The sequence below is a fragment of the Strongylocentrotus purpuratus genome, unplaced genomic scaffold (assembly GCF_000002235.5).
Source record: "Strongylocentrotus purpuratus isolate Spur 01 unplaced genomic scaffold, Spur_5.0 spur5_scaffold_6, whole genome shotgun sequence".
Classification (NCBI taxonomy): Eukaryota; Metazoa; Echinodermata; class Echinoidea; order Camarodonta; family Strongylocentrotidae; genus Strongylocentrotus; species Strongylocentrotus purpuratus.
The window spans coordinates 40373745-40396341 of NW_022145612.1; the positions used below are offsets into that span (position 1 = coordinate 40373745).

At 35.1% G+C, this 22597-nt stretch overlaps 1 protein-coding gene across 2 annotated transcripts in view; it reads right to left on the reverse strand.

The window, feature by feature from the left end:
* Positions 1 to 22597, reverse strand: part of LOC594484 (SLIT-ROBO Rho GTPase-activating protein 1) — an 81892-nt gene that overhangs the window by 11422 nt on the left and 47873 nt on the right. For both annotated transcript variants that reach the window (XM_003724619.3, XM_011664051.2), the window contains exons 5-15: positions 21493 to 21627; positions 15577 to 15705; positions 13540 to 13761; positions 12892 to 12996; positions 7513 to 7695; positions 6152 to 6236; positions 5444 to 5474; positions 4286 to 4385; positions 3340 to 3400; positions 2151 to 2228; positions 701 to 835 (exon numbers count right to left, since the gene is read on the reverse strand). In XM_003724619.3, coding sequence (XP_003724667.2) covers positions 701 to 835; positions 2151 to 2228; positions 3340 to 3400; positions 4286 to 4385; positions 5444 to 5474; positions 6152 to 6236; positions 7513 to 7695; positions 12892 to 12996; positions 13540 to 13761; positions 15577 to 15705; positions 21493 to 21627 — 1264 coding nt within the window. The remainder of the gene's footprint in view (positions 1 to 700; positions 836 to 2150; positions 2229 to 3339; positions 3401 to 4285; positions 4386 to 5443; positions 5475 to 6151; positions 6237 to 7512; positions 7696 to 12891; positions 12997 to 13539; positions 13762 to 15576; positions 15706 to 21492; positions 21628 to 22597) is intronic.

A 22597-nucleotide genomic window follows, 5' to 3' on the forward strand; every position in this document is an offset into this window, starting at 1 on the left:
CCATTTCTCAATTAAAGGCCAATTTTAGTCGAGAATAAGAATCTTTCAGCAGCTTTACAATAAATCAATGGATGAAACAAAACATTAATAACACCATAACTCTCAAGGGTTGCTTCAAAAAAAGATTTGTGTGTGTTGGATAATGGATATTCTAAATCGAAATCATTAAATTTGTGGCACAAAATCTAGTTTGACTTCGTGACCGTACGACGTACCACCCTCCCATTAATTATAACATATTTAAGAAGGATTTACTGTATGAATAATTTAATGAAAGCATTTAAAAAACAGTTCCTTCCTACCAGGTTCAAAATTTGTCAAGAGTGGCGAATGTAGATTAATAATGTTCTTCAAAGGACATCAGTACCATGGATCAAAATCACAAGCTTTGCATTTCAAATCAAAATCAAACATTGACACTCCACCATGACATGTCTCACGTCAACATTCATGACATAACAAAGATCATGATAGATAGATAGATAAATGGTATTTTATTGCATCTTTCATGAATGGCAGTTTCACAACTGAATTGCACATGAATTACACAAATTGGAAATATATACATTCTAAAAACTTACATAACATTTAGTAAAAAATTATTTAAACGTGTCATGTAACTACTGCCTATATACCATAAACAATTTCAAAAAGTTAACAAACATCAATACCGTGTAGATAATGTTTATGAGATACTTACTGATGCATTCCATGAAGTCATCGAATAGAACGATAGGGAAGAGTGGTTCTGGAAGCTCTCTGAAGTACGCCTTGAGGACACTAGCAACCACATTTGTATCACCAAGATCTCCAAGACCATAGACAGGATCCTTGCCTGTATTGAACAACAATGGAAGATGAGATTTTTTCTACGATACTATCATAAATAGAATGAAAAATCTCACAGATTATTTTCCACCTTTCCCAGGAGTCAACCTTCTCTTTGAACAGAAATTCAAAAAGAAAATACAGATTACCATATATGGTATCAGATCAATTCATAATATATCAGATTACGTACACTGTACCTAATTAGGCTAGCTAAAATACCACGTACAAAGACCGTACTTTTTAATTCTCATTACTCACTCACTTTATGTTGTTTGTTCTATAGGGCTTTGAGTCTCTAATTAACTAACGTTGGTTGTGGTTTCAAGTGTTAATTAATTTTTGGGTGTAGAGTATAACAACATTTCAACAACAAAAATAACACACAAAAGGAATAGAGCTATCTTACGATTTGGAGGTACCTGCCTCGTGTTTTTGTTATTAAATGGCAATTAGATTTGATATTGGCTAGCAAAAGCCTGAATATATTTAAAATTTCTTCAATTAATACAAAATTGTGTATCCTTTGTTTTTCGCTTCCTCTGAATGGATGAGCCATAGTATTAGATTAGCTGCAATAACCCATTAATTCTTTTTGGAGAAATATGTCGCTCTCTTTTGCTTTCTTTTGCTGTTCTTCTTCTGTACGAGTACAAGCCACCTGGAAGTAAGTGTGTATTTGTACAGTGCTACCCATAAAGATTTAAACTAGCATTGAATTCTTTCAGCTGGGTCCTGTTTCTTAAAATTTGTTGTCAATAACGAATGCTAAGTTACTAGAACGAATTTGCTCTCAGCCAATCTCAAATGCCACGATTTCAGTAGCTTAAACAGTTATTGTAACTTGTTATTGATAACAAGTTTTAGGGAACAGGGCTCAGTACCATTACAGGAACTATTTACAGCCTTACACTCTTAAAGAGAAGATTCAGTGCTGGGGAGATGTGAAATATAATTTGTGAGCGTTTTCAATGTTATTATGCAATTTGGAAGAACATCAGAGAAAAAATGTTCCCAGAAAAGCATGGCTCTTCAAATACCTTCATATTCTACATATGACAAGTAACGTACAGCTTAAAAATTAGGCAAATTTTTTTTATGCCACATGTTTGTGTAGTCCCATATACATCTTTCTGTGTTCTACGCTTGTCACTTTACCAAGATTGGTCCGAATTTCTAATAATTTTCATGACTCCAGAAACTTGAAGTACACACCAATACTTATATGCCAGATGATCAACCTTTTCTGATCAATTCCACACCATTTTCAATCTCATGACCAGAACTAAACTTTATCTTTAAAGACTGGTAGACATACTCACCTTGTTCAAACTGCTCCTTCATATCGTTGATCTCTAGATGTGAACCAGGGAGACGGAAGATACCATGATGCTTGAGACCTGCATTCAAGACCAAGCATTCAAGCAATATATTAGTGTTTTGACCCAAGTTCATATTATAGGTATACTACTTCAACAAATCATTCGTTCGTGTCTCCTTAAATCAAGATTGATGTAACTTGATCTTCGGAGTAGTTGCTACAACCGGCCATGTCAGACCCGGGGTGCGAGATAGGGTGCTTCAACAAATGGAGCATTTGATATGATTTACTGTAGAATCGAAACAAGTGGTATTCTGAAATCTAAATTTTTTTATTTTTTTTATTTGTTTAATGTAAGTGAGTGTTTTGTTTACTGTCAGAACAAAACCAAATGAAAGATTTGATATGATTTACTTGTAGACTCGACACGAGTGGTGTTCTGTCAACTACCTTTATCTCTTTTTATTGTCTTTTATTTTTTATTTTGTTTAATGCTAGTTTGAGGTATGTTTACTGTCAGAACAAAACCAAATGAAAGATTTGACATGATTTACTTGTAGACTCGACACGAGTGGTGTTCTGTCAACTACCTTTATCTCTTTTTATTGTCTTTTATTTTTTTATTTTGTTTAATGCTAGTTCGAGGTATGTTAACTGTCAGAACAAAACCACATGAAGGATTTGATATGATTTCCTTGTAGATCGGACACGAGTGGTGTTCTAAAAAATATGTTTGTTTTTTATGTTACATAGTGAGAGGTATGTTAAACTGTCAGAACAGAACTGAAACTGCATAAATGATTACTTTTTAATTTGACTGTATATTTTTAATGACCCTTTGTTTGAATAATAAAGAAATTGAACAATTAAGAGTTTGAACAATAAAGAATTAAAATGATAAAGAGCGTCCACTTTCTTCTTAGACACTGGTAAACATACATGTACATACAATGTGTAAAATTCAGGTTTTAAAACTTATTGATATACTATTAAGTTGGTGTTGTCATTTCATCCAATGCCTAGTGTGGTCCCACTAGTGTTATAAATCAGCAGGTCATTATAGTTTTTTCTTCTAAATGTTGACCTAATTCTTTTATTCTTTCATGAAATTGAGCATTTTTCTAAGGGTACATGTATCATATTATGCTTGAAAGTGAAATAAACATATGAAATACAATTGTGTGACTTACCAAAGACCGAGATGAAATCTATACAACTAAGGACAATGGGTGGGATTTCATAATGTCCGGACTGTAAGGAATAGATCACAAAACAGGAATAGGATTAGGAATTCATATAACTCAAACAAAACAACAACAACAAAAAAATCAACTGTATTAAATATAACAGAAATAATGTAATTTTAGTTGCTTTTTTCTGAATCTGTAACATATAACTAAATGTCAAATTCTAAGAAGTCATCATGATCATCATCAGCATCATCATCGTCGTCATCGTCGCCATCGTCATTGCCACCACCATCTTCACATATTTAGAGACATCTTTCTTTTTTAATGTTATATGAAATTCACTAACTGCTTCTTCTTCGTCAACCACATAAGTGTACATTATCACTAGAGATAGCGGCAAGTATGCAGAACATTCACATAACTTCACGCTTTACTGCATCTTTTTTTACTACTTTTCTAACTAGTTTACCATCACCAAGTTTAAAGTTTAAAGTTTAAAGGAAGATAAATATCTGTTCCATTACCACATAATAAATACATCAGTAATAAGCTGTGAATTCACAGATTAAAGAATAGAACATTTTGAAAAATCAATTTCCCATGATGTTGTGCAGGTTCATGGTGACACATCAGAGGCGGGGGGGGGGGGGGGGGGTTGAACTTATCTCTAAGTTGGACTTGACAATTGTGGAAAGCCGTTAGCATCTATGAAAATATATAAGCAAAAAATTGTTGATTCAAATCATTCTTATTTTCTATTAACAAGGAGATTTCATGTTCTTGATGTGGAATTTATGAAATGTCTAAAATAATTGAATTTTCACTTTTGAATATATTTATTTAAGAACTGGGTCTCCATAATTTTTAAGTCCAAATTAGAGTTAAGTTTGACTTAGGATCTTTGTGAAACATCCCCAGGTATCATAACGCAATACAGGATACTCACTTCCAGATAGCTCTGAAGGTCGGCTCCAAACAAAGGCATGTAGACTGAACCTGGACGCTCTGTCAGCCTCCCTTCATTCTTGTGGACATGGTTGTTGGGTCTGATCAAAGAAAATATACAATGTGACACAGTGTGATATATAAAGCAGGTTAGAGACAATGGGCACAGGAGGTAAAGAAGGGCCAGAGAGAAAGATGAAGAATGTCAAAAGACAAAACAGAAAGAAGGAGGGGAGGAAGATGGAAAGAGAGACTGAGGAGAGGGGGGAGATAAAGAGGTGAAGAGAGGAGGAGGAGGAGAAATGAAAGATGGGAGTCAGATGGGGAGACTGAAAGAAAGTAAGAGGGAACAAGAAAGAAAGAAAGAAAGAAAGAAAGAAAGAAAGAAAGAAAGAAAGAAAGAAAGAAAGAAAGAAAGAAAGAACGAACGAGAGAATAAGAAGAAAAAAGAAAATAAGAGGGAACAAGAAAGAAAGAAAGAAAGAAAGAAAGAAAGAAAGAAAGAAGAAAGAACGAATGAGAGAATAAGAAGAAAAAAGAAAGATAGAGGGAACAAGAAAAAGAAAGAAGGAACAAGAAAGAAGCAGAGGATAAAAGAGAAAGAATGGTAGGGATGAAGGCAGGGAGTGAGTGAGAAAGAGATGAATGGAGCACAAGGGAATACAATTGATGAAACAGCTTGTGTGTGAGAGGAAGAAAGATAAAGACAGAGAGAGAGAGAGAGAGAGAGAGAGAAAGAGAGAGAGAGAGAGAGAGAGAGACAAAGACAGAGAGAGAGACACACAGAGATAGAGATATAGAGATAGAGACAGGGTATTCGCCAGAGACAAAGTATTTGCCAGAGACAGAGAGAGAGAACCTAATCCCATTTACCAGCCCTCATCTGTACTGTGTCTTTCAGGTAACAAATATGCTCATCAAAAATAAACAATTCATATGTCAAATTTATATAATAAAGTTCCATCTCTGTTTTATTGTAAGACTGGGCATACAAAAATGAATAGAAATTACAAAGTCATTACATGTACAGGTATGTCTTAGCATTACAGAGGTTGTATCAATACATCAGACAGTTTTCTAACACCGTCACTTTGATAACCCTGAATAAAAAGTGTTTTATTTCTTTCAAAGAGCAAATTGCGGGCCAAAACAAACTCACCTTGTACTGATGTGTCCTCTGGAATCTCCAGCTGTTAAAACAAAAGAAGAAAAATTAAAAGTCAAATGGCTGAAAGTGTCTCTTGCCTAGTTTACACTTCACAAAAGATATGGACGAGAAAAAGGATATTGCTTAAACTTTCACCAACTTTTCTCATTTTTCTGCTTTTATTAATACTAGCTCATTATCAGGGTGGACTTCCCCTTCCCTTTAAGATTTCACACTACACCATGATTGAAATTTTAATTTTTTTTATTAATATATCAACATTTAGATCAAAACAGTAAAGAGTTGTTATGAAGCTGAATCACAACTTTCATTGTGTACATCTCACAATGAAAACTGAATCCATTCTGGACATGCTCACGCAATACTAGAATTATACAGTTAAAAATATTAATAGGTTGAAAGAAATCACAAAATGTAGTTTACAACTTCTACCAACCGCTTGTGTTGACTACCTACAGTATACTCACCCTACACTGTCATGATATTAGTTTAGTTGTTTCATCTTTAGTTACCAAATAGTATATTCAGTAACAAAAAGATGACATCTAACTAATTTTATGACAATATGGGTGGCCCATTAATTCTATTATTTTATTTAGTGCTCGTCTCTGTATTCTACCATGCCTGCTTAACTGCATGTATGGTAGAAGCTTCAATCAAGAACATGTTAACCTAGTTGCTCTACTGTAAGATGTTCACCTGATCCTAACGCGTCCTTGATGATATCCCTCCTAGATTTCATTCTCGCTAAGGCATTGCCCTTCTCCAGCTGCTCCTTGAATTTCTGGAAGAGAAAGGAATAGCAAGAAGAAAGAAAAATGTCAACGGTCAAATGAATTGCAAATTGAAAGCGTGGTATTCATCTTCAAGGTTAACAACTGCAACATAGCATTCATATTTTCTATTATCAAGGAGATTTCATGTTCTTGATATGGAATTTATGAAAAATCTAAAGTACTTGAATTTTTGCTTTTGAATATATTTTAGTTCAAGGCTACAAACGGCTCTTCATAATGTTTAAGTCCAACTAAGCGTTAAAGGAAACCTAAACCCAAAGAATAAGTGTAGGTATTCTGAAAAATGAGATGTATTCCTGCCCTTTGATGTACAATATTCCTTACGAAAATGTACAAGATATATATAAATGAAGATATTCCTGGCATAATGTGATGCCTTTCAGCATGATATGGGCGCAGCCATTTTCTTGAAAATGTGACGTACATGTTGAAGTTGTACATGTATCATGCACCAAGCTTTAGTTGGAAAGAATTTTTAAATCAATAACAAAACCTTTACTTTTCGATAAAATAAAAAAATAACTGAGATGATAGAAATTATATTGTAGTAGTAGTAGTAGAATGATTTATTAGAACAACTGCAAAATGGTAGCCCGAAAGCTAAATTACATTGCAAGTTTTACAAGCATTTCAACAAAACTTAGATATAGACAAGTACAAATAATACACAGTAAAATAGATCAAAACTTCTTACATACTCCATACTTGCAAAGAGCACTAACTTATTTATGCAAGTTGTGTTCTGGTAATTATAGTACAAAGGATAATATCAGGTGAAAAATAAATAATAGGGGCACAATTGTAACAAAATTCATTTATAAATACTACACTATAGCAGTTGACAAATCTATTTCATTTATGAGAAACCTTCACCCCAGAAGAGCACTAATTTATTTATGCAATTTGCGTTCTGGCAATTATAGTACAAAGGATAATAGCAGGTGAACGAAATGCTTCATCACCACACACGTCTGGGAAAGAAGCTTCCATAAATTTGAAAACATTTACTTGATAAACGACTTCGCATAGTACATCACATTATCAAGAAAATGGCGATGCCCATGTCGTGCTGAGAAATTGTACTTTATTTTTGCTTTATACCTCTCTCATACACTTTGATGGGGAATCTTGTAGATTTATGGGCAATAATATAATAAATCTCTCAGAATAAGTAAAGTTATTAATTGGGGTTCGGTTTCCTTTAAGTTCGACTTAGGATCTTTGTGAAGCACCCCCTGGGTCTACTGCATCCATGCTACTTACCCCGAGATAGAAGAGTTCTTTCTCTTGGGTTGCTTTGATTCGTCTCATAGAGGGCGCTCTTGATAGTTCTGTGGTGGAGTCGTGTATCCTGAGGGTTTTGAATTGCGCCTGTACCTCCTCTTCATTCTGGTTCGTGCTATCCTCATCCCAGTTGACTTGCATCTCCTTCAGTGTCTTATTGATCTGCGAGATACAACACAGTTCATCAGAGATTACAATCCGCATTCAAATTCAAGGTCACTTGATTATGTTTCTTGATCAGTCATAAAAAATATATACTCAATAATATTAAAAAAAGTATATGTATGTTATGTAGATCTTACAATGTATATCAACTTAAAGTGTCTCGATAACATTGCCTCAGAATCTGAAACAAAATCCTAGATTTAGATCATGCTGCAATCATAATTATAAACCTTTAACCCTTACTGTACTGGGCTATTTTGAGCACCTCCTGACTGGGGGGGGGGGGGGGGGGGGGGGGGGGGGGGCCGTCGGATGTCCGATGAACACGAAAATTTGCATGTCTATAGATATTTACGTAACGAACAAGATGGTGTAATTAGTTTTTTGCGAATATGCAAATTTTTGTCGTTATAGCCTAATTAATTATGCAAAATGCTAATTTTATGCATTTTACAGAAAACGTGTCAGACTCCACTTTTTGAATGTTGAAACTCATTATTCATATGAAACTTCTTTTCTAACGCAAAATATTTATTTTGATGTAATTAATAATGATAATTTATGCAAATTTGATGCGATTTTCCAATATTCATTTTCTTATGTATTTTATTGTTTTTTATTTCTTATTATATCTATTGTTTTTATTTCTTATGTATTCTTTTGTTCTGGAATACATCAAGTTACTTTGAGAAACATATAAACGCAATTCGATATCAATTCATATCACCCACTTAGGAAGGAATACATCTAAACCTGTATTCACATTTCTGCTTGTACATGAATATATGCAATTATAGCATATTTTTGATGACATGCGCATACTAATTGTTATGTAACACCTCACAGGTATATCCGATTGCAACGAAAATGGTATCAAAACGTGCGTAAGACTTGAGGGAAAAAAAGTCATGAAACGACAATTCAAAATTTCAAGCGGTTGCGGCGCAATCTCCAAAAATGTCGAGGGGGGGGCCTCCCAGGCCCCCCCCCCCCCAGTACAGTAAGGGTTAAGTCAGTCAGGAACCCCATGACTTTTACAAGCCGATCACCTGTCTGATAATCAAGATATTTATGATTGGAAATCTAAAATTCATATTTCATTTTTCCTGATGGTTTTTATATCAATACAGTCTATTGGGGAAAATGAGTATGGCAAAACCGGTCATTCAAAGACTTTTATTTTTTGAGGCACTTCATGACCATTTCGCGCAATTCGGTTCAGGGCTTTAATATTACAGACACTGATACCACTTAGGACCATGCAGCTCATATTTTGTATAACTGGAAACATTGTTAAAGGTAAAGACCAGTATTGGAAACGCCCTAATTTCAAAAAATGAAATGGAAGATCTTATTACCAATCATGTGAAAGAATATGTTTTGACTAATACATGATGATAACAATTTCGCCTACTAATTGATATATTTGGTAAATTAGTTTATCTACATGGTCTGTGAGAGATAAACGCACGTGTCGCGCACGTGTGCGTATAGTCCCATATACATCTTTCTGTGTATAGTGCTTGTAACTTTACGGAGACTGAGCCATATTTCTTATCATTTTGATGATTCCAGAACCTTGCAGTTCACACCAATACTTATATGCTAGATGATCAACCTTTTCTGATCAATTCCACAACGTTTCTTTCACAATGCAATTGCATGACCATAACTGGTCATTACCTTTAAACGAGCCTTTAAAGGAAAAAGGAGACTATGAAAAAGTTTGGTTAAACTCTTCACTCATACAAAGTTCCCCGGAGTAGCGAAACTTGACATGAATAAGACCAACAACACATCAAACAAAAGCATGGATGAACTCTTGATACATCATGTCACCCTTATCAACTGCACACACCCAATTAACATTCATTCCCTGTCAATTTTAATCAATCAATGACTACATGTGGCCTTATATACATTCTACATCAATCATCTGTTGCAAACAGCACTGCCATGCTGTCATAAGTGTGCCTCCCCCCTTTCCCTGTCCCCCTCCCCCTTTCCTCTCCCCCAACCCCCTTCCCCCTTCCCTCATGTCAGGTGATAGCCCATATAATTCTCATCACCGTGTGACCCTAAATACCATTGTTCTTCTATCCATGAAAACTGACTAAAGTAGTGAATGACAATTACTCTGCCCCTGACCTACATGTATCCTACCAGGTAATTTTAAAAATAGATCATGAGACAAAGCCACTTATCATGCTATGTCACAATACTAAATAGGTTCAGTTATACGACACTCTATCTTAAAATTGTTTATGGTGGAAAGAGAACAAACCTCTTGCAACAACAAAATATTTTTTTTTTTGAATAAGTAAATAAATAAATGTTTTGTGGCTCATGGTTACAGCGTTCACCTTAAATAACTCGATAAAATTGCTGGGGGAAATACCTAGCCTTTGGATATTCCCTTAATCGATCCTATTCCACCTAATGTTTTGCAAGGTAGGACTTGAAACAATGCTCCATATTATCAACTACATAAAGTCTACATCCGTCCAGACCTTATAAGGAAACACTATTGATATAAAGGAGGAAACACTGTTGAATTAAAGGAGGAAACACTATTGAATTATTAAAAATTAAAGATCCAAAGAAAAAAAATGGGCAGTATACAAAGATACTTTTCCCTGCCTAGATGCACTAAAAGGTTTCAAATCTTAACAAACAAATAAACCCAAAAGAGAAGATTGGACATAAACACATGAAAATGCATTATTGAACAGCAGTACAAAAGTATTGTACATGGAATCGAGCATGGCTTGGCTCTGTACAGTTCAAAAGACCTCTGATTTCATGGTCGTTTTTTCTTAATCTCCAAAATTATCCCGAAGAAAATGCCACTTTCAAAATAAAAGACCTGAAATGAGCTGAAGAGAAAGGTAATTAGTCCACTGATTGGGTGATCTAAGTAAGGTATCGTCAAACAAGAGTGTCTTTGAAACATCTGCCTGGCTGATGCTGAAGGCTAGCACGAGTGAATGGTTTAAACATCGGTATCGTCGCAACGTGACAGATGCTGTGTTTAATAGACCCTGACAGGGGTAGGCACGCACAGATAGCAATACAGTCTGTCTGTCTCGGCTCATCATCACCCTAGGGTTACCATGTGAAGTAATTAAAGACTGGGAGGTTCTAGGGGAGGCACTACTGAAGTTACCGTGCGATGAAGGGGCAATTGACATGGCATGTGTCTAATTATTGTGGTAGTGTCAGTCAGGTGCTATGAGTGAGTTACCAGTGTCATAAGAGAAAACTCAGATTTTAGGAATCATTGTTGAAGTGACAAGTATAAAATACTTTATGTTAACAATATTTATTTTTTTTTTTTAGAGAGAGGGGGGGGGGGGGGGGAAGGGTTTACTCATAAAAAGGTATGACTGTCTTTGGCAAAATATCTATTTTCTTTATAGGGCTGATTTAGAGTTATTCAGAATAGCAATGCCCTCCACTCTTATGTTATCTTTTTCACTAGTGTACATTTTGAGCTATCACTTGCAAAAGCACAGTGGAGGAGAACGAATGGGACATTCATTCATAAACTTGTTAACATTTATGCACCTATTTTGAAATAACTCATTTAAAAACCAGTTTAGATTAAATGAGAACTGTTCAAGGATGTTTGCACATGCTTGGATAATTGCAGTAGAATTGATTTGCAAATAAAGCTTTATTTTCCGTTTTGTAATATCTCTATAAATGTGAGTTGCACAAACATTAGGTATTACATTGCATTCCTATTTAAAATGCAGAATCAATGCAGAATGAATAATAGAAGTAATAGGCCACCCACACTGTCATAAAATTAGTTCCACGTCATCTCTTTGATACTAAATATACTATTTAGTAACAAAAGATGAAAAAAATAAACAAATTTCCTGCTGGTATCTAGGGTAAATGTACTGTAAGTAGTCAACAAAATTGAAGCATTTTAATAATGGTTCTGTACAACAAGACACCAAAACATCCGTTGTCGCCGCCCAGATGTGAATGTAACAAAGAGTATACTTTATAATGTTGCTAATTGACCTTTAGATTCTACAGTTGTCATCTTTTTAAAATCTGAATAAAACTGGAACAAGAGATATCCTGTTGACCTTTCAAGGGATATCTTCTCTGAGGTGACGTCAGAAACGGGATTTAAATGTCAAACATTTTGTGCCAAATATTACATCCCTTGACCGACTTTTCTAATTATACTGTGCATATATGCTGCGAAAGCTGATATTTTCAACTTTAACTCTATTGAATTTCAAGATAACAAGCCTGTTTTATGAAGTTATAACAATGTTCAACTGTTACATATGAATATATGAAAAAGAAATGCATTGTGTCTCCATCTGCTACAAGCGATCGTTGCAGTCATTGATGTTGTGTACTGTATGTTTCACATGTTTTATACAGTAATACATATAGTTCTGCACATTTTGAAATATTTCTAGGTGATTTAATGGGTAAAAAAATCTCCAGTATGCTAAATTTATTCATTAATTCACTCAAATGACATTTCCGTGGGATTGGCACCATCAATAATAGTCAGGTTATTGCAACTACTGGCTAAAAAATGTAAATTGCTTTTTAAAATACTCCCCCCAATACTGAGCTGTTCTAGCAAAACATGGAGAGTGATATATTTAAAAAACGGGTGCCAACTAAATATACAGATAAACATTGGTACTCATGCAAAATACAGCAAAACTAAAATTGCTGAGAGGGGGAGAGGAGGGTTTATGATGGAGGCAAAGAAATACATTGATGAAATGAATATATTTGAGAGTTTGTAAAAATTCATTCGTTAATCTGAAGGATCTTCTTCTCTTCATTGAATCAATGAAATTTCAGTATTACTTGCAATACGTGCAACTGTTTCAGAAGTACTATTCGACGGTGGCATTTTGAATAAACATGTTGTATACTGGAATGGAAGCCCACACAGGGCAAGCAAACTACTTCTCAGTAGTTGGTCCCCTTGGATCCTTTCCCCCGATATATTTTTTCTCCTGTATCCTAGACCTGGGCCCTGTTTCACAAAAACTTGTCATCCATAACAAATGCTAAATTTCTATGACAAAATTGCTCTCGGCCAATCAAAAACCACGATTTCAGTAGCTTGTAACAGTTATTGTAACTTGTTATTCAATGATAACAAATTTTGTGAAACAGGACCGTGGTGAATGATGCACATACCTCATTGGTGTCTACTTCTAACTGGCTGATGCGCTCTCCGAGAGTGTTGTACTTTGATTTCAGTTCATCAGACAGAGGGTACAGGTCCGCAGTCATTGAGATCACCTAAACGAGGCCAAAAAATAACAGAGAAATTAAGCTCCAACATGTATGTACCCTCTCAGTATTTCATATAAAGATTTATCCATTTAGAAATGCTACAGAAGTGTTGTGGTCTAGTGGATATGTCCACGGACTAGGGATCACATGGTTTGCGGTTCGAGTCCCGCCGTGGCACTGATGTCCTCTGGCAAGACATTAGGGACTTTTAGAATTGCGTGGACTGATACGTATGACGTCCATTCAAGGCAGTGCATTAAAAGGACGTCGATCGTAGCAATCCACGTTGTTGTTGTGCAAATCTAAAAGTCCCTATTAATCTACATTTGCCACCCTCCACCCAGGTGAAGTAAATAGGTACCTGGCAGAAATTAATTCCTTGAAATGCTAGAGCGCCGTAATGGCAGCCGTGCTAAAGCCAGGGTAATACTGTCCCTCTGTGCCCCACAATAGTTTACTAAATCGATGGCACATAATAAATGCCGTAGTATTATTATTATCTGGAGTCTATGTTATTTGACAGGTGTCTAGCGAGTTGTTTAAACTTACATTATCTCCTCCGTGTGGATGGAATTGGAATGTATCGGGAGAGGCGAAGGCCGCCTTGTGAGTCTCCAGGAAAGCCTCCTTGTCTTTCGTGGCATTCATGTTACGAACGTTGAGCTCCAATCGGTGGAGGTCCTCCTGCTGGAGCTTCGCCACCTGGTTCAAGGAGGTCTGGAAGGCATACAACATCTTCTGGGTCTTCCTCACGTAGCCCAGGTCTAAACACTGTCATGAAGATTCAAAGGACATAGAGAGAATGTAAGTAAATGTGTACAGGGCCTAGACTAGCTTTTGGTTCTTTATGGTTAGCATAAATCTACAGCAGATTAAAACAATGCCCTGGAAAGTAAAGAAAAAAAGATATAACTAAACTGCATACAGAGTAGGTGTAGATCTACATGTACATACTGAACTGGAAAACAAGGGTACAAAGTACAAGTGTAAATGAATAACAATAGTCTGGGTCTTCATAAAGTAGTCCAGGTCTAAACAATATGAAACATAGCTACACAGAAAAATAGAAAAGAAGAACATTTTCTGTGTTTTCCTCATACAGCACAGGTCCAAATACTGTCCAGAAGACATTCATATACATGTAGTATATCTTTTACAAGAATTTGGGCCTTAATGTAGCAAGGTCTAAATGCTGTCAAAGTGTTACAAATACAACTGGAAAATCTTTAGGGTTTCACTCAATTGCTCTTGTCTATTCGCTGTCCATGAAGTAAACAACATTCTGATATTAAAAATAACCACAGAATTCAGAAAGGCCACAGAGAAAACTATCAGAACAGGGAACAATATCCCTCACAAAGGTCAAGGGGCGTACAGACTCTCATGAATAAATCTTACCTCAGAATACAATTTACATATAAAGCAGCAAGTAGGTTATTTCCTTTCAACATGGTTCATATCGTATGACATTCATCGGCCTATTATATTTTTATGGTTTTAACGATTATTTCAGAACAAAGACAGAGAAGAAGGAAGTTATCTTTAAAAGAAAAGATCACAAAAGGATGTTTTTCAGGAAGTATCTAGGTGCTAAATTGTGTCATTTTTTGTTTTCATTGAATATTAAAAATGGATGCCTCATAATAAGGCAGTTGCAGGTGATCTCTGAAACGAGGCTTTTGAAAAAGAAATAATGCCTCTATGGACAATCAAATGTACATTCAAAGATATCATTGTGGCTGTATTAAAGATCTGTAACGGGACATGTCCATGTAACCATACATGGAGTACTTGATGACTCATGCAAGTATTCTGGTAAACGATGTTAATGGAAAGGTTAAAGTATTGTCGTGATGCACTCAGGCGTGTTCATCAATAGCTCAGTAAATATCGCCCAGTGGATGGCTACTCAAATAACTTATGTGTAAGAGGAAAGGCTTCCTGTATCTTGGTTTGTATCTTCCGATTACAAACATTTTATATTACACAACTTAGAAAGAGCAGGAAGAGTCTAAAGCACAGCACTATTCAGGTCTATTTCCTTTTCATTTATATGAATTGTTCAGGTCTATACTCTGTCCATGAGGTAAACAACATTTTGATATCAAACATAACCACAAAAAGGCCACAGAGAAAACTATTAGAACAGGGAACAATATCCCTCACAATGGTCAAGGGGGTGTAAAGAGTCATGAATAAATCTTACCTCAGAATACAATTTACATATAAAGCAGTAAGTAGGTTATTTCCTTTCAACATGGTACATGCTCTTCTTTTATAATAAATTCTTAGACAAAGCATCAAAATCTTCAAATTGGCAACAATGAGTAACAAACAAAACTTTTACATTTGTCAAACGCAATTGCCAGTAAAGTTAAACACTCATTCATTAGGAATCCTTTCAACATATATTCGGGACTTTTAGATTTGCGTGGACTGATACGTGTGACGTCTATTCAAGGCAGTGCTTTAAAAGGACGTCGATCGTAGCAATCCCCATTGTCTTCGTGCGAATCTAAAAGTTCTTATTTTGTGAGAGGAGAACACCACCATTGTTGCCAAATTGAAGATGAAAGCTCTACTTACGTCAATGAGCTCAGTGACGTTTGGTCCAAAGTACTTCTGTATAGTGGCGTTAGCAGCCGAGATAACAAGCAGGTAGTCATTCCTGGCTCTCGCTGCTTTCACCTGTGCATTCTGCAGTTTTTGATTACCCTGTCAAGAACAAACAAATACAATTTAAAAAATAAATGAATAAAACAGATTGATCAATCATTGTTTATTTACTGGGTGTAAGCCACAAATATGTTTATTTGAAAGTTTGTAGACTTTTTTTTAATTTTCAGGTTCTTCTTCTTCTGAAAAAGTCTTCTCATATTGGCACGGGAGATGGAGAGAGAGAGTGGTGTATCTCTGTCCTGTTCTGTTGGTCATAGCCTCCAGAGTATATCTTCAAAAACTTTTATGGATTGCTGACCCGTTGTCTCAAATTTGACTTCACAATACATGCAGAGCATTTAACGTGATTTTCAATCCAATCATTGTAACATAAATCAAAAACTAGGTCTACATGTGCTTTCAGCAGTTTATATGTTTATATGTTTCATTGATATTCATTTCATTTAACAAATATCGGTCATTTCATTTCATTTAACAAATATCGGTCATTTCATTCCATTTATGTTTAATATTGTATTGCATAAGGAAAAATGCTGCACATACATTTAGTATTTGATTTTTAACGAAATGTTCCCACACTACTAATATGAAGGAAATACAAATTCAAACCATAACAAAATTGTACAGGATTTGATACTCTGCATATTTCTTGTAATTTGATTAGTGTTAAAACTACATGTACAAAATCACAGGAATATCTAATAACAAATCAAAACCGAAATATGTAAATCCTTCAAACTGAATAATTAATGCAAAATGTAATCCTATCTTTTATTGCTGCACAAAATCTTTCTGGTACATGTACTATATGTGAAACCTCAGTTCATAATGAAACCTCATTTCCTTTACAAGTTTTTGTTAGAAGTTCAATACCACCAGAGACATACAGACAATGCCCTATATACCTTGTATCAGCGTGCATTGATTGACATCATTCACTGTGATTTACATTTACAAGCAATATATGGGATATATAGTATCAGTTTCAAGTCTATATAGGGTGAATGGGACACAATTGTTAGGACAAAACACAAGAAACAGGCCTATAATGGAATTAACTTTACAAACAGAAATTGTTTGGAGATTTACCAGTATATGCACTTGCTAAACATTATGTACATTTTGTATATCTATATATATATATATTGCAAGAATTTATTGCATGTAATTCACTTTCACAGTACAATACCTTTCAATCAATGTACTTGTCATCACAAAGTAAAACTAAAATTCACTTTATAAAAGATATTTCTATATATATGAGCTAGCTAAGCTAAGCTAACCCTCTCATAATCAAAGCAAAAATATGTGTATGTGTTTAACTTCATAGATGCTGTAATTATATGGCTGTGGTTATCACAGACCTTTGTTCCCCTTTCTTTCTTTCTTATCACAGACTTGATATTTTTTGTGATGATTTTTTTTTTTTTTAAAGAAATTCAATTTCTGAGGTTTACTTTTGACTTTTATTTCAGAAATTTGCACAAAAATGAACATTATGAAGGGCACTGTATTCTTATAGTGAGAACATTACAAAGAAAAAGAGGGGGAGGGCCATTTGAAGTAAGAAGTACGTTTCGCAAATCTTCTACTATCCATTTATACTATGCAGGATATAAACGTTGAACATGAAAGAGACTGTATAAAACTAGTATCTAGGTCTATGGAGGGTATAATTTACATTTTCGTATTCACCTAATACATGTACAGTCTATACCTACAGTACAAATTTATCATTGAATCTGTTGGGAATAAGGGTGATCTAAAAAGCGAAACAAGTCTAATTACTACTCTCCACTTGAGAAATCGCTTTATCGGTGATAAAACTACAACCCATTCAATCAGTACCTAATCATGACAGTTAATAACAAATTGAGAAGATGACATATACAAGGCACTTTACTGTCCTTGTCCAGTTTTGGTAGCTATTCATAACATTTATAGGCCAAACATCCCCCCCCCCCCCCCAATAGCGAGTGGCCTAAAGGAAAACCAACCATTTATTTTTGGAGTAACAGATTGATGGTAATATCAATGAAGCCAGATAAAACTGTAATAGAATGTTACTAACATATGATTGTTTTATATAATCTCATGTCATGATTTGTCTTTTGCATCTTCTTGGTATTGAATTATTATGTAATTATGTATATTTATGTATATTTATGTATATTTATGTATATCTATGTATAGTTATGTATATTTGTGTATATTTGTGTATATTTATGTATTATACAATCAACTAATGAGGAGAGCCTTGTACAGAAAGTCAATTTCTTTTGGTAATCCCCAGGCATGAGTTAATGTGTTTTTTTTCTTCTTGTATTTATCATTTTACTTTGTTTTCTTGTATTTATCATTGTATTCCTTGTACTTCTTACGTTCCTGATAATAAAATAAATGTAAAAAAATATAATAAATATTAAATCCATGGGAATCTGCTGTGAAGTAAATTGGTCATTCAACTCTGTTTAAGATTTCCTGTGCTATCAAATTTCCTTCTTTTTTTTTTCTTCTTTCAGGCTGTATTCATTACACTTTTGTAGGTCCTAAGGTAAGAAGAAGATCATTCTCAGCAATAACATGTGGAAACTAGATGGAATTCGACTGCGCGCAGTCGAAAATGATGCCTCCGTCATAGAGCAATTTTACAAACCGAAACGGAAGAAATTTTTCAAATTCAAGTTCAATTGTAATCCATTAACATGTTCTCAGAATATCGTGATTACAAGCAATTTCTCATAAACATATATGACCCTTTGATCTTTGACCTCATGACCCTAAAATCTACTCAGTTCATTGGCTCTGCAAGATTTCCTGAGTTAAATAGTAATCCATCTGTCAGTTCTAATGAGAATGCGTCCACAAGCTATTTTTGCATACATAATGAGCCCATGACCTTTGATCTTATGAACCATTCATTGGCTCTGCAAGATACATAAATGATCTAAGTTTGGCAGGAATCCATCAATCTGTTCTAATGATAATACGATCACAAGCTATTTTTGCATACATAATGAGCCGCATGACCTTGACCTTTACCTCATGACCCCAAAATCTAATCAGTTCATCAGCTCTGCAAGTAACATACATGACCAAAGTTTGGCAGGAATCCATCTGTCAGTTCTAATGAGAATGCGTCCACAAGCTATTTTTGCATACATAATGAGCCCATGACCTTTGATCTTATGAACCATTCATTGGCTCTGCAAGATACATAAATGATCTAAGTTTGGCAGGAATCCATCAATCTGTTCTAATGATAATACGATCACAAGCTATTTTTGCATACATAATGAGCCGCATGACCTTGACCTTTACCTCATGACCCCAAAATCTAATCAGTTCATCAGCTCTGCAAGTAACATACATGACCAAAGTTTGGCAGGAATCCATCAATCGGTTGTTCAGATAACGCGATCACGAGCTGTTTTTGCATACATAATGTGCGCTGTGACCTTTGACCTCGTGACCCCAAAATCTAATCAGTTCATTGGCTTTGCAAGATACATACATGACCAAAGTTTGGCAGGAATCCATCAATCGGTTCTTCAGATAACGCGATCACAAGCTGTTTTTGCATACATAATGAGCCCTGTGACCTTTGACCTTTGACCTCGTGACCCCAAAATCTAATCAGTTCATCAGCTCTGCAAGATACATACATGACCAAAGTTTGGCAGGAATCCATCAATCGGTTGTTCAGATAACGCGATCACAAGCTGTTTTTGCATACATAATGAGCCCTGTGACCTTTGACCTTTGACCTACGTGCTCCAAAATGTAATCAGATTGTTTTCCTATAGTGATACACACTATCACTAAGTTTGAAGTTTAAATCTCCAGTGGTTCTTGAGATATCATGATAACAATCTCAATGTATGGAATTTCATAAGTTGACCTCTGTGACCCTTGACCTTTGACATACGTACTCCAAAATCTAATCAGATCGTCTCCCTATGGTGATAAATACTATTCCCGAGTCTTAAGTTTAAATCTTAAATGGTTCTTGAGATATTGTGATAACGGTCAAACGGGACGGACGGACGGACGTACGGACGGACGGACGTACGGACGGACGTACGGACGGACGTACGGACGGACAACCCGAAAACATGATGCCTCCGGCACCACCTTCGGTGGCGGAGGCATAAAAATGAAATAGTAGTTCTTGGCATCACAACGAGATTTATCCATGTGTAATTCACCACTATGAACTTCCCGTACATGAACTGTTTGTACATTGTGTCCAGCCTAACTATTAGGTGTTTGGATTACGAGAGGTTTAAATACAAATACAACCTATCATATTTTGAAAATGAGGAACATATATATTCATTATTTGCTTCTTTCCCAGCACTTGTTGAAAATGATATACTGCTTCGATACCAGATGCCAATAAAAAAAACAACGTCCAGAGGAAAGACCTAATATGGTAATGTGATGTGCATGTGCATTTTTATGTCATCTAGCTTTCTGATCGTCTTTGGCAAATAGCCACAAAACCATGTTTTAAGTGCCTTTGTAACCATGGTTTCAAATTACTCTGATACTTGTTGTTACAAAATTAACCAAAAGATTAAAGCATGTATGTTCAATCCATCAAATTTTGAAAGCCAATTCGTCATTCATGATTTCAAACCATCAAAATGATTTGAATGAAAATAAAAACAAAAGAATTGAATTTGGTCCAAATTCTGCTGCGACAAATGGGTCGGAGATAAGAAAGAAAATATGTAGATGTCTGCAAGTATTTCCTATCTAGACGGTAATCATTGTCATGTTACAAGTTTGATACACCATCTGGATTTAAAGGTACTATTTGAAATAATCATTTCAGACTTTAAAGGTAATACAAAGTTTTGGTATGGGGTCATGAATTTGGTTCAAATGAACATATTGGAAGCATATACGATCCTACAATATTCAGTGATCGTTGTCGCGGTCGAAATCGACTCTAAAGTTATGAAATTGTAAATAATAAACACTTTATGTTGAATAGCTCCCTCTCAAGGTCAAGATATTGCTTAAGCTATAAAACAATGGTTATTGACTAAAATTGACTGATTAGCTATTCTCGTTCGGAAATTATATATCACAACTACATACTCTGAGATTTTCATGGTCGCAGCTACCATTGTACGGCCGTAGGAGCTATTTGAAATTTTATCAAAATTTACCGGGAGCACGGGTAAATCTTTATATTCAATTTTTCTCGAAAGCAGAAGTGTTTTAGGGGCTAAAATTTCTGGTGTTTTTAATACATCCACAGGGGCATCCAAATATATTAAAATTGTAAAGAATCACTATCCACCCATTTTTCAAAATTTCCCAAAACTTTGTAATACCTTTAATCCAGGGTGATTTGTGCCATACGATTTTAACATTATAACTGTTACACCTGTATGATGAACATGTTCAAATCATCCCACATCATAATGGGCTAAAAGCTGGGAAAAGAAAATAAAATTTTAAAAAATTCCCCTTGTAGGGGAGGAATAATGGCAACTTTTACCCCATTTTTCTACCTACATTTTCCTAAGGGACATATATAGCTAGCATAAGAAAAACAAGGGTTAGGTCCCTATGTAAGCACACTCTATGTCCAAACATTCAGCAAGCTGTTTATCTAATTATTAATCTAGCTTTTCATCAGACCAACTTCCTATCAACGTTTCTTTTCCATTTAATGTTTCCCAGGTCTGCTTTTCCTCTCCTCTGCAATCGAGTGACAAATGCAGATGCTCACATAATAAATTTAGATATGATATAAATAACGCTATGGTATAACAGAGGAATATAATTTTTGAAATTGATCTCTACCTTGTCGAAATTTCTTTCATGTTCCTTGATTCTCCTGCCCTTTTTCCTGGCCTTCTCAAGGTCACTTTGTATTTGTTGTAGCTTGTCATCTGACGTCTTGTACGTGGCATGTGCTGTATGGTAAGACTTGGTTTCCTGTATGGGTAGATACAATTTAAAGCATTAAAATGATGATAATCATGATATGGATAATTGTTTTAATATAAGACGTTTGATCCTGCGACAATTGCTTCACATCAATTTCCGACACTAGCCAAATTATTCATTATTTTCAAACCCTGGACCCAACACCAGAACATATCCCTTATCTTAACCCTAAACCGAACCTAAAACTATTTTCAACACTAACCCTCTGCCTTGTCTAGCAAGAATCAGTCTAAACTTAAACCCTCAATTTACCACGCCTGTAATCTATGAATTAATGAACCTGTAAAAACAGTGCTTGAAATAAGCATTAATACAATATCATGTGTGTTCAAGCATTGAGATTATTTTTTTTCAATCTGATTATCACTAGTACATATTGGGAGGATAGCACATATACAGATGTACCCTAGAACACACTGTACATACCCAGTGACGCCTTCAATAGAGAACTATATGCTCAAAATTCTCAAAATTGAAGAGAGCAAGATACAAAAGACCTCATTGATTGTACATAAAATAAGCGGTTTCAAAGGTTACTAGATTATTAACCATTGATGTGTACTGACAAATGTTTCGTCCTTATACCAGCCACATAAAAAACGTAGATTTTAATCTGTCTCATTCACTTTTAATGAATGTTTATCATTTAGATTTAATGTAGTTTTATTAAATAAATTCCACACAAAAGAAGATTTTGCAGACTCCAGAGTATTTCAACAGAATTACGCATGTGACTTCATATGCAGTCTACGTAAACACTTACAACTGACATGTATAAACACTAGGAAGGAGTTCTGTCTATGTTTGCTCTGGGTTGAATTTCTGGATTAAGCCTGTAAAAGGGAAGCACTTGAATATGTTTTTCAAAATTCAGATATAGCATTTCTAATTAAAGTAGTAAACCTTTGAATGAGAAGCTTAAAGATAACACTTTTACGTGTCAATATTTATCGTTCAG